Below are 13,817 nucleotides of genomic sequence, written 5' to 3' on the forward strand. Positions count from 1 at the left end.
CGATCACAAGAACATTTGGCTCCAGAGTGGAACAGGGAACAATTCACAGGCACGCACCACTCACAACTATATTTCCCCCTTTTCCCTTAATGCTACAGGAGAAAAGTCGGATAACAGCACATTGTAAATGACAGTTATTCAACACAGATCATCTGTATCACAGCGCCCAAAAAGAGGAGATACACTTGTGCCTGTGAGCAATATACTAACCCTTAAACATTACTCTAGGCAAAAGACAGTGAGGACCTGACTCCTCCATTTTCCTCCTCTACATACATCTTAATCATTTTTTAGTCTCATTAAAGCCACCTACCGGCAGTAGCACAGGCAGAGGTATAACACTCAAACGCAAAACCTCATCACCACCATCACTCACTAGCACTGGTTCCCTGAGTCAGAAAAGGCTTCCAGAATTCCACATCATCTTTCCTCATTAGCTCCACTGGGTCTTTCATTTCCCTCCTCTTTAAATGAAGGAGCACAATGAGTGCAGAAGTTTGATCCCTAGATCTACAGTCAAGGTGTAATGGAAATCACCTCCATATTCTACCAATAGGAAAAAAAAGGTATTTTTGTATGAAGTGCTTTGAGATCCTTTGGTGAAAGGGGCTGAACAAACATATGACCTTGCACAGACCAATAATACCAAAGAGAATTTAAAGAAGGTATCCATTTCTGTTCACTATAATAGAAGAGGCTGTATGACAGTACGCATATTATAAAATTCTAACCAAAAAAACTCTTCTTGCGCAAAAGACTATCCACAAACAAAAACATGATAAATATTTTCATGTGCATAATGTTTTACAGTTTTAAAAACACTTTTACACATATCAAATTTGATTCTCTACTCTACCAGCCACCACTAAGCCTCCCAAATTTCATTCTTGTTTTTAGAAAATGAATTTTACAAGAATAACAGTGATGACATTTTTCACATTACTAGAGTAATAGAAAAAGTATAAATTAATTATAGAAAATTTGGAAAACAAACCAACTAAGCACACACAAAAATGCATGAAGTTCCTCCACCTACAGACAATTGCTATTAACATTTTGGTTAGCTATGTTTGTTTTACATAGTGATCCTGTTATATACACACACACACAATTTTGTATCCTCTTTTTTTCACTTAGCATTGTATCTGAATAGCTGTACACAATTCCAGGAGCGGAAGTACCATAATATGTTTTCATATTTTTGAACATTTATTTTTTTATTTTTTATTTATTTATTTATTTTTTTGTGAGGAGGATCGGCCCTCAGCTAACGTCTGCCAATCCTCCTCTTTTTGCTGAGGAAGACTGGCCCTGGGCTAACATCTGTGCCCATCTTCCTCCACTTTACATGGGACGCCGCCACAGCATGGCTTGACAAGCAGTGCGTCGGTGCGCACCCAGGATCCGAACTGGCGAACCCCGGGCCGCCGCAGCGGAGCGCGCACACTTAACCGCTTGCGCCACCGGGCTGGGCCCATGAACATTTATATTACTTCCAATTCTTCACTTTTTATAAGATGCAAAAACAAAATCTCTGTGCATCATATTTATTTTTATAAATGTCTTTATCTCCTAACTATAAAAATATATAATTTTTATAAAAAGAATTCAAATACAGAAATGTATAGAGAACTAACATGTCCCCTGTAGTCCTATCTCCCAGAAACAGTCACTGTTAAGTTTGACTGCAGCGTTTTCCGTATAAAGACAAATATAAACTTAAGACATTTTTCACATAAAAATGAGATTGTAATATACTTAATATTCTGCATTATGCTCTTTTCCACTGAACCATATGTCATATTCTATTCTTTTTCACAGTTGTAGAGTATTCCATTGTGTCAATATAATTTATTTAATCTCCTATTGATGGGCATTTATACAGCCTCCCCCTTTTAAAAACCATATTTAACAGTGCTAAAGTGAAGATTTGTATACGTAGATTATTGTATATTTGTTCACATATTTCTGTGGGATAAATTCTGAGATATGAAATTGCTAGTAAATCAAAAGGTGTACACATTTTTTTTTTTTTTGTGAGATCAGCCCTGTGCTAACATCTGCCAATACTCCTCTTTTTTTTTGCTGAAGAAGACTGGTCTTGGGCTAACATCCATGCCCATCTTCCTCCACTTTATATGGGACGCCACCACAGCATGGCTTGCCAAGCAGTGCGCCGCTGCGCACCCGGGATCTGAACCGGTGAACCCCGGGCCTCCGCAGCCGAGCGCATGCACTTAACCACTTGCGCCACCGGGTGGGCCCAAAAGGTATACACATTTAAACTTGAAAAACTGAGCCAAAATGCCCTCCCAAAGGTTAATGTATAAGAATATAAGTATTCACATAACCTTTCTACTTAAGTATAAAGCATAAGTATTGTTAATAAATGCATTTTATTTTATTTTTTTGCTGAGGAAGATTCGCCCTGGCCTAACATCTGTTGCCAATCTTTCTCTTTTTGCTTGAGGAAGATTCACTCTGAGCTAACATCTGTGCCCATCTTCCTCTATGTTGTATGTGGGTTGCCACCACAGCATGGCTGCTGACGAGTGGTGTAGGTCCACTCCCAGGACCTGAACCCGGGCTGCCAAAGTGGAATGCACCGAACTTAACCACTAGGCCACAGGGCTGGCCCCATTTTAACATCTTTAGACTTCACCAAACTTTGTTGTCCACATGAAAAAATGAGTACTATCCTTGGCTGTGTCCAAAGACAGGTTTAATTCACCTTCTGGACAAAGACTACGAACTATACTCTACAGCTGTGTTGTCTAATCCAGTAGTCACTCGCCACATGTGGCTACTGAGCACTTGAAATGTGGGTAGTCTGAACTGAGATGTGCCAAACTGAGATGTGCACCAGATTTTGAAGACATAGGATGAAAAAAAGAATGTAAAATATATCATTAATAATTTTTAAGGGGCTGGCCCGGTGGCTTAGCGGTTAAGTGTGCGCGCTCCGCTACTGGCGGCCCGGGTTTGGATCCCGGGTGCGCACTGACGCACCGCTTCTCCGGCCATGCTGAGGCCATGTCCCACATACAGCAACTAGAAGGATGTGCAACTATGACATACAACTATCTACTGACAACCATCTACTGGGGCTTTGGGGGAAAAAAAAAGGAGGAGGATTGGCAATAGATGTTAACTCAGAGCCGGTCTTCCTCAGTAAAAAAAAAGAGGAGGATTAGCATGGATGTTAGCTCAGGGCTGATCTTCCTCACAAAAAAAAAAAAAAAAAAGAAAAAATTTTAAAATAATCAATTGTTAAAATAATATTTTTATACATTGTGTTAAATGAAGCGTATTATTAAAATTAAGTTCACCTGTTTTTATTTACTTTTTAAATGTGGCTACTAGAACATTTAAAATTACATATGTAATACATATTTTTATTGGATGGCACTGCTCTGTGGAATACCTTTACACTTTAATACAATATATTCAATAACTATTAACTGCATGATGAAAGACAGGCTTTAAGAAGTTATCAGATTAAAGACAATTTAGTAATGTGTACTTAATGCACTGCATTTCATCTATCTCAGTGCTGCTGAGGATGGATGCATGTTTTAGCATTAAAACACCTTTTCCCAAACATACTAAGAAAAGATAAATGCAATTTTGTTGTGGAAGAATAGAAAACACAGTAAGACATCTCATTATTAAAGGCCTGAGAGCTTAATTCATTTACATTATGAAGTCTGATTAAATCATGATCAGATCTACTTATATATAATGCTGAGTAAAATACTAATAATCAATAGTTATAATTATGTCTAGAAACCAAAATATTTCTTTTTTATATAAATTATTTTCTAGCATCCAACTAGCAAGTCTCATCAGGCTGATGCCACTGACCCGCTATCATTTAAACTAATGTTTCCACAAGGTAACGTTCATCTTTGCTGTGACATTTCTGGAAATCTTATCTCTCCAACCCTATTACAAACCAAGAGCAAAACTTGCTCACTGGTGAAACCTGGTGTCAGTGACGATAGCTGGCACACCCTACCAACTCTCCCTGAGGTCTAATTTAAGGAAGTTATTTATAATATTCTCATGCAGCTGGGGCCATGTGTTTAATTCTTCAGGGCAGAATTCTAACGCAGCCAAGATACCATTTTGGTGCCTGTGTAGGCCAGGTGGTCCTGACCGGAGAAACAACTCAACAGTCACAGGTTAGAAGCATGGGCTCTGGAATCAGACCAATTAGCTCAAATCCCAGTTTGCCACTTAGTAGCTCTTTAACACTGTGAGTTACTTATCTTCTCTAAGTACCTTATATAAATTAGCTAATTTGGGGCCAGCCCGGTGGTGTAGTGGTTAAGTTCGCGTGCTCTGCTTCAGTGGCCTGAGGTTCACAGGTTTGGATCCCGGGTGCAGACCCATGCACCGCTTATCAAGCCATGCTGTGGCGGCGTCCCATATACAAATAGAGGAAAACAGGCACAAGTATAGCCCAGGGCTAATCTTCCTCAGCAAAAAGAGGAGAATTGGCAACAAATGTCAGCTCAGGGCTAATCTTCCTCACCCATAAAATAAATAGATAAATAAATAATTAGCTAATTCAATCTGCATAACAATCCTGAGATGTAACTTTTTATTATACTTTTTCACAGATGAGGAAATTGAAGCACAGAGATGTAAAGTAACTTGCCCAAGGTCTCAAGGCCACTAAGTGGAAGAGTCAGATTTCAAGCCTAAACAGTTGAGCATCAGAGCCTGTGCTTTTTCTACCTCTGCATGTAAACTCCTTAGCAATGCTTGACGGAGAGTTTTATAAATGTTAGTTATCACTACTGCTATAAATAAAGATCACTCTGATTCTGACCACATCCCACACATTCATGGTCACAAGGAGAGCCAGGTGAATACGGATGACACAACTACAAAACAATTTAAGACACATGACCTTTTATTACCTTTCTTTTCACTTTTTATTTTGCAATAATTTTAGACTTATAGAAAAGTTGCAAAAACAGTGCAGAGACTTCATGTATACCCTCACCCAGCTTCCACTAGTGTTAATAACTTACATAAATATAGTGTAATTATCAAAATCAGAAAATTAACATTGGTACAATACTATTAACTAAACTATAGACCTTATTCAACTTTCACCCATTTTTACCCTAATGTCCTTTTTCTTTTCCAGGATACAATCTAGGACCCCACATGGCGCCCAGTTGTGTTGTGATGTTTCCTTAGTCTCCTCCAATCTGTGACGGCTCCTCAGTCTTCCTTGTTTTTCAGTGACTCACTACACTCTAGAAATGAAGTCCAAATTCTTAGCATGGCCATGATCTAGCACTCACTCATTCATACAGCCTCCCCTCCTGCCATTCCCCAATATCCTCTCTAAGTCTCTGCCAAAACAAACTAATTGCAGTTCCCAGAAGGGCCATGCACACTCTCAAGTCTGCATTTTTGCAAACGTTATTCTTTTTGGACCTTCCCTAGGCTAACTCACTTCTTCCCAGCCTGCTCAGTGTAAAGTATGAATGTCGCATCTTATAGAAAGTCTTCCAGAGCAGTCTGCATTCCCCGAATCAAGTAATCCGACACCAGGATGATCTCTACCACAGCACTTCCCCCACAGCGTCACTGTCTGCTTATTGTCTGCCACCCTCTCCAGACTACATGCTCCTTGAGGTCTTAGCCAGCACCTAATATTGTTTCCAGAACTTCAGAAAGAAACCTTCTTATATTTTAGTAAACCACTTCTTATACTTTACTGTTTAGCCCCTGTTTAAATAGAATGTCTGTTTCCTTCTTGCCTGTTGCCAGAATAAGATTTTAAATGCCTCTGGATTTACGGGGATATGGGAATCTAAATCACTATCAAAATGCTACAAAAACAGAAGTACATAACTGCAGTGACACACACCTCTAATGAACAGTTTTTAATGAGGTTAGTTCAATAAATTAATATAGGACCAGCAGTCCAATGGCTGGGAAAAGAGGCCTGCAACCACCTAACTTGCTCTCTACTAATGATGTCTCTCCCTTTAAACCTTGTTATGGACCGGGAGAGGCAGAGCAAGCCCCAGAGCCCACGCCTTGGTGGTCATTAAGACGTTAAACCTTGTGCTGAAAATTCCTGATGATTTAATCAATAAAGTGTAATTTCTAGAGAAAGAAATAAAAAAGACTTTGTTGAAAAAAAAAAAAAGTAGTTGCTATTAAAACAAAATCTTTTTAATTTCAACCTGATAAATAACAACTCTGATAAATTTATTTTGATTTGGGAAACAACAGACTCACGTTCTCCTCGCCATGTTAGAAAAGTACTCACTTCTCCAACACTCATCCAGATTTCTTTATCTGTGTTATGTTTAAAGCTACAGCCATTTCTCATCACCTGATGGGCATGTTAATTCTACTGTCATATGATCCAAAAACATTTTCTGGGGCCGGCCCCGTGGCTTGGCGGTTGGGTGCGTGCGGTCTGCTGCTGGCAGCCCGGGTTCGGATCCTGGGTGTGCACTGACGCACCGCTTCTCCGGCCATGCTGAGGCTGCGTCCCACATACAGCGACTAGAAGGATGTGCAACTATGACATACAACTATCTACTGGGGCTTTGGGGGAAAAACAAATAAAATTATTAAAAAAAAAAAAAATTTTCTGGCTGACTAATGTCTACAAGGCACCACAGTAGATAATAAGATAGGAACTGTCTTAAAGGATAAAGCTGCACAATTCTTGCCCTCAAGGGGCACACAAATATAGCTACTTGCCCCAATAGTTTCAAAATTCATAACAACACAATAATGTGGAAAAGGCATTTTTTCCTCTCTCAATTCTTTTGAATACTGTATATTTGCAACAGATGCCAACAGATAAACACAAGAGAAACCAAAGAAACTAACACTTCTGAATGTTTACTATGCACCAGACATTTACACGTTATTTTAATCTTCAAACCAAATCTATACACTAGGGCTTATTATCTCCACTCAGTAAATGAGAAAGTGAGGCAAAGAGAATAAAGAACAGTCAAAAATCATACAGCCAGACAGGGCCAGTCTCCTGATTTGAAATCCTGGCTCCTCCCTCGAGAGAACATGTATAGCCTTATAAAGCTATAATTTTTTTTTTTTTTTTTTTTTTGTGAGGAGATCAGCCCTGAGCTAACATCCGCCAATCCTCCTCTTTTTTTTTTTTTTTTTTTTTGCTGAGGAAGACGGCCCTGGGCTAACATCGGTGTCTATCTTCCTCCACTTTATATGGGACGCCGCCACAGCATGGCTTACCAAGCAGTGCGTCGGTGCGCGCCCGGGATCCGAACCAGCGAACCCCGGGCCGCCGCAGCGGAGCGCGCGCACTTAACCGCTTGCGCCACCGGGCCGGCCCCTAAAGCTATAATTTTAAAAGTACAGTATTGGAGAAAACTTTGATCTCAAAATTAAGGAATAAAGTACTCATTCAGCCCGACCAATTATAACGTACTATTAGTAACACTCTTCTTTAAATCCTTACAGGGGTGGGGGTGTAGAAGAGACAGGCACAAAAGAGGCATGTATGAGAGTGAGCAAAAAAATGAACACTAGGCCAGGAGGCTGACCTGGTCTTGGAATAATAATAGCAACAATAATGATGGTAATAATGGCAACAAATACTTCTATAGTGCTTACTGTGTAGCTGGCACTGTTCTGAGAGCTGCACATATACTTACCCACTTAATCCTCACAGCAACCCTATGAGTCTGGTACTATCATCACCCCCATTTTACAGATGAAGAAACCAGCACAGAGAGTTTAAGGGTCTTGCCCAAAGTAACTACCAGCCAATGTCAAAGCTGGGATTCAAACTCAGGCAGCAGGGCTCTCGAGTCCATGCTCTTAGCTATTACACTGCAACGAACCTGGAGATGTATGAAGATTGGAAATTTCAACATATAAAAAAGTTGAATTATAACAATTTAGGCTGAGATTTAAGAAAAGTGACTTTGAATCAAAAGATTCGATGAAAAGCTACTTTGCACTTCTGCAAAGTTAAAGAAAAATAAGCATTTCCTGATGAGTTTTGTTAAATACTAAAACAGGTTAATTATAGTTGTGAAACCTGCTTCTCTGAAGATATTTAAAAATGAGATAGATCCACATTTGTCTAAAGGGAATTTAATGACAGGCAGGCTCTAATAAGGATGTGGGATTAGCTATCTGCCTAAAACCGTCCTAACACAATGAGTAAGATTTTTTTTAACATGCACCTGAATTTCAAGTAGTTTCTTTGACACTGAGGCTTTGACACCATGTAATATATATATAGTCACAAGGAATCTAAGTCTAAAAGCATCACAATGTCGCTTCCTACTCTTGCTCCTTTTTCGTCTGCATACCTGTAAGACTCCTTAAAGAGCTCACAGGGTTGAGGGGTTTCCTACAATCAAAAATTTCTCTTTTTTCTCACAAAAATTGTATTTCTTGTCTCATTTAAGCACATTGTTAACCTTCTCTGTAATCCCTCATTTATATCTTTTCAGCATACTGTGTATATGTATGGCATTATGAAAACAGACCAACATAATCCTATTATAAATAAGACTCCAAAATAAAATTTTTATATTGTTTTACAAAAATCACTTTTTAAAACTAAGACAATTTCAACTCTCATCTTATTTTCTTATTATTTCTCTTTCAGGGAAATGCAAATATTATTTAACCTATCCATTCACAACAGGAGAAGAAAAAGTAACTGAAACTCTATTTCCATTTTAGAGTAAGAAAAACTGAGTCTCAAAAAAGCCTCAAATATTGTTTTAGTTATTTTTCTGACCCTTAAAAATAGAATCATCAGAAGAAACAGAAAAATGACATAATAGCCAAAATGTAAGAGAAGAGATGTAACATATCATGTTAACATTTTTTCTAAAAAGTAACTCACCGAAGTTTCCTTCCTTTGCTGGCTTTCCTATCTACTTTCTTGTGGATTTTGCTTCGTAACTTCTGGATTGCAAGCCATTGCCTGGGAAATTCACAAGCAATGTTATGCATCATCACTAACAGAAATAGTTATACGTATTGACAAATTGGAATTTTTCTCACTAACAACCTTGCAGAAAGAAATCATCAACCTATATCAAGTTCCTCAAGATAGTAGTCTGGGGCCAAAGCGACTAATCAATTGAAGAGGATTTGTGCAATGGTAAAAAAAAACAAATGGCAGCTGGGAAATTCTACAGCAAATTTGGTTAACAATGCTCCTTAGATTTGGAGTTGCTGTGACAAGCACTAAATCTACCAGTCTGCCGGAAAACCCATCAAATTGAGTATAGCTGCTTGGGTTTGCTTTTAATGTTTTAGCTATGCAGCATGTTCTTTTACTAATATTGCAACTGCTGCATGGTTTGAACAAGTGAATCCTTCAAATCTAATTTTCCCTTTGTTAATATCTGCTTTTTCTTGTGCTTTCCAAGTTTTGCTAAGTTTTAATAATTATCCACTACTGATACTAGTTTTACAGTCATTTTATTTATTTAATTTTCATTTCGTCTATATTTCAGAATGTGTTGCTAAAAGGTAAGGGCTCTTTCCCCCCAATATAATCTCAATACCACTGCCACATCTAAAAAAAAGTTTACAATAATTCTTTACTATCAAATATTCAGTCAGTTTTCACATTTCCTGCATTGTCCTAATTTTACAGTTGGTTTGTTTGAATCAGGATCCAAACAAGATTCATATATTCTGCAGTCATTTTAGGTTAAATGGAATTAATTTTTCAAATAAAGGATACTGGGCTAAGAAAATCATCATAAATTGCTCATATGAACAAATGTGAAAAAAGAAGAGGAAACAGCAGCAGCTAGTCATCTTACCTGATTTATACAACGAAAACTCAACATCAGAAAAGAAAAATCTAGGGAAATCCAATTACTGTAATCTTAATATAATCTTAATTACCATAATCTATTTTATTGTAAAGTCAGATAAATGTACAATATAATCACCACTTAAATGCAATTTGCTCTATCACATTAAATTTATAGTGAACAGCTCTCTATAGCATTCCAGAGACATACAAAATATCAACAACATCCTATCCTAAAATTCAAATAATGTTTTACTCAAAATTATTTCATCAACACAAATTTTTCACTGCATTCTCAAAATGCTGCTCTGCCCAGAATCCCATTCTGGCGCGTGCAGCTTTTGTTTCCTTTCATGCTTTTGCAAATTATGGCTCATGGCTATTTAAATGTACACTATTCATTAGGTAGCACGCTAAATGCCCTTTTTATTTTCCAACCACAGGATGAAGCATACACACAAGAGCCTTCCTTCACTACTTTACATTCTACCCTCACATCTGGGTAATGCTGCCATGTTCCATTTCTAATTGTGCTGAAGCTTTTACTGAAGGAGTGGAGGTCTAAATTAGGGCAGACTCTAACAAAGCAGATTCGACTGTGAGCAAGGAACTTGTTGTGCACAGTGCCACATTCTGACAGCTGAGAGCACACATTTGGATGGTTGCTTTTTATCCACTGGTCAGAGATTGATACAGATACAATCACAACCGAAACCAGAGAGCAAAGGGCATAAGAAGGACTTTCTAAAACAAACACATACAGGTGTTTTATAATCTCTTATTCAAACTGCACTTAAGGCAATGTAGGGTAAACAATAAGGATTTCCATCACTTTGTCTTTCTAGTTTTTATTATCTTGCTTAACTGTTATAATTATAGAGCCAATCTCTGCCTTGGAGACAGAATTAACGAGACTCAAAGGGAGAAACTATTACATAGGCTGCTTGCATGAACAGAAAGCCATATCTAAATTACCTTCCCATGGCCACCTGATCATTGGGATCCAAGGAGCTGGTCTTCCGTTCTATGAGTTCTCGAAGGAGCTAGAGGAAAAAGGAAAGCCACTGATTTATTTATCATCTCCCAGCACCAACCGACTTTAAAAGGGCACAGTAGAAAATCTGAATGGCATAGTGACAGCTCTAAAACTACAATCAATAAGGGACAAGCCGGTGGCAAGAGCATGACTGAATTCCCATTAACCCTTTCATATTTATATATCTTTAAAAAGGTGGCTATGGCAATAGCTGAGCACAGAAGTCCATTTGGAAGACTTATTGTACTGCAGTTCATTTCAAATGGATCAATGAGTGTGCAACATTCCCTTCATTGTTTTTATGATTAGTTTTGTCCACCTCATCGATATCAATGGAGAATCTTTAAAAGGTCAGGTGGGAAGGGCTGTGTGGCAAAAAGAAAAATGCATCAGCTTCTCACCAACAGGATAATGGTACATGGTTAACTTCTGACCTATAACCTCTAGCAGTCAGCAAGGTCTTCCCCAGGCAAAAGCCTTTATTATATATAATTAAAAGTGTGGACTTCATCCTCTTGCTTTCCATAGCTGGTACTCTACCATGCTTACTATTAAGTGCTTTAACCATATATGACACCAACACATTCACAGCCACAACAATTTTGAGACGGAACTTAAAGAAAGTTGTATGTGCGTACTGCAAACACAACACAGAGGACCAGTCTCTCATCCTATATAATTAACTCCATGAGAACTCTAAATTACTCTCCTGCTCTCCTCTTAATCCTGGGTAGTCCACTGCACGCAATCGAAGTCTAAATCTATATCTTTCACAGAGACTTAAAAATTTGCATTGGATCTTAAAGTCCCAGGTGAACAGAAGCAATGGATTTAAAAGTTAAACATTAAAGGAGGAGAATTTTAAATTACAATAATAAAACTAGATGTCATCTCTCCTGTACAAGTGGTATATGCAGGGAAATGGCAGCAGAGATTAAAATTCCAAAAATCTTCTGAGAGAAATCTAAGGGAAGACACTAAAACTAGTTCCTGCTAATCATCTGTCAATAACACAGGTTTGACTCTAAACTTGTTTCTTCACAAAAATAAGTAATTATTTTGTGGGTAAGGCATGATAGCAATATAATTATCTCACCACGTTAAACAGCTGAAGTCTGTGGGAGGATAGAGAAGAGGGAATAAATTCCTATGAAAGTAGATCACTCTCTAATTTTCATTTGTTTATGTAAGTAGGCACTAGAAGAAGTAAAACAAATGTATAAAAATATTCATTTCCATATAAGATGAATCTTTATTGCAAAATGGAAAAGGATATCTCAGTTACAATTAAGAAATCTCCTGTGATGTTTTTTCATTTGCTTATTTTGGACATTACTACAGCAATTACGTTTAAAAATGTGGGGACCAGAGGCCACTGGTTTATTATCACTAGAAAACAGCAAGCTATTTCTCTACCCTGTTTATCTGATTGATTCCCAACATCTTTCTGGCAGCCAATCTATCAGTTTATCTCTCCTACTTCATCACAGTCACTTCTGGCAGCTAAATACAAGATCCAAATCCAGTGTTACACAGACATACGACACAGTAAACCTGTGTAACACTGCTACTCTGTGAACACCTGCCCTTAAGGCTAAGCAAAAATGGGCTTCTGGTTCCTAGTCAATGTTCTGTCAAAAGCAAGGTTGGGAGGGAGAAGTGGGAGAGGTTAATAAGAAAAGAAAAAAAAAAAAAAAAAAACAAAGAAAAAGAAGAGAAAGAAAATAATAAAAAGGAAGGAAAATAATGGAATGGCTGCATCTCGGTGCCCTTACATTGTTCCAGCCCCATAAGAGATTTTTTACAACAACTGTTCCTGTTTTCCCAATCGTCTCTGATCCCTGGAGACTGGGACCGTCATGGCCACGGGGAGCAAGTGCTCATGGAAGGCTGCCCCAGCACAAGAGGGTGATCCTCTGAAGAAAGCCCCATACGCCCTTCCCAAAGGCTGGAAGCCGGAGCCGCACACCGGCAGCCCATCTCTTCCACTTGCAGTGGCCTCTGCATTCAAACACCAAGTTGATGTGGCACTGACTTGCAAGTGCTCTGTGTACTTGACATATTCTGGGTTGCATTTCCACTGCCCAAGTGCCTTGCACAGCTATTCTTAGTCACTCATGATTAGGACAATGGTTTTATTAGTCTATCTGGCCAAGTCTAGTTTATTCAGTCCAATGTTTCAGAAGATCCTGTTGTGTACAAGATAAGAATAAAAAAGTAGCAAGAAAATACAAATAAACAAACTAGTCCCATGGTGACCGCTATTTCCTACAGCTATCACTATCACTGGGGTCAAATTTAATTAGGAAAACTTTCAAAAAATTTGCTGAAAAATGAAGCTTTAGGGATACTGCTCAAGAATTTAATTTCTCTTCTCAGTTCAATTTTTATAGCTTAACTTTACGAACAAACTTTTCCATTAAAATTCAGGTTTCTGTTAGTTATTAGAGTTTTTTATTTCGACAATGATGACACAATACGTTTAATTTTCTATGGGACTCGGAAAATGGAGAGATGTATGAAATATTTTTGTTCCAGTCTGTTATAATTCCTCCAGGGAGAGAGTTAATTCAGAAAGGCTTGATTGTTTCTCTAGTTCTAGGGGAAAATCATAGATAGATGTAGTTAGGTTTCCAGGTCAGCCCACAAAAACCTATTTAACCCATAACAACATATGTGAGGAATAGCACTGATAGCTCTATTCAGCATCTAATCAGCATTTATAATACATTGTCTAGAAAAATGCGTGCCAGAATAAGTTAAAAATGGCAGCTTGAACACATTAGTTTATCTCTTCTCCTTTCTCAACCCCTCTATAAGACAGTAGAGGAATAAAATAAATGTATTAACCCACAAGAAAGAGGAGAAAGGGAGAGCTAATGAGAGCAGATTTTCATAAATTTTTCAAAGACAGGAGACGGAGGAGTAAAAGGAAGTTATCACCCAAGCGCCCAGGGGGAA

At 38.2% G+C, this 13,817-nt stretch overlaps 1 protein-coding gene across 2 annotated transcripts in view; it reads right to left on the reverse strand.

Moving 5' to 3' along the window:
• AATF (apoptosis antagonizing transcription factor) overlaps nucleotides 1-13,817 on the reverse strand; it is a 98,353-nt gene that overhangs the window by 23,084 nt on the left and 61,452 nt on the right. For both annotated transcript variants that reach the window (XM_058560457.1, XM_058560456.1), the window contains exons 9-10: nucleotides 10,796-10,863; nucleotides 8,894-8,974 (exon numbers count right to left, since the gene is read on the reverse strand). In XM_058560457.1, coding sequence (XP_058416440.1) covers nucleotides 8,894-8,974; nucleotides 10,796-10,863 — 149 coding nt within the window. The remainder of the gene's footprint in view (nucleotides 1-8,893; nucleotides 8,975-10,795; nucleotides 10,864-13,817) is intronic.

This window comes from Diceros bicornis, chromosome 18 (genome assembly GCF_020826845.1).
Source record: "Diceros bicornis minor isolate mBicDic1 chromosome 18, mDicBic1.mat.cur, whole genome shotgun sequence".
In the NCBI taxonomy this organism is placed as follows: domain Eukaryota; kingdom Metazoa; phylum Chordata; class Mammalia; order Perissodactyla; family Rhinocerotidae; genus Diceros; species Diceros bicornis.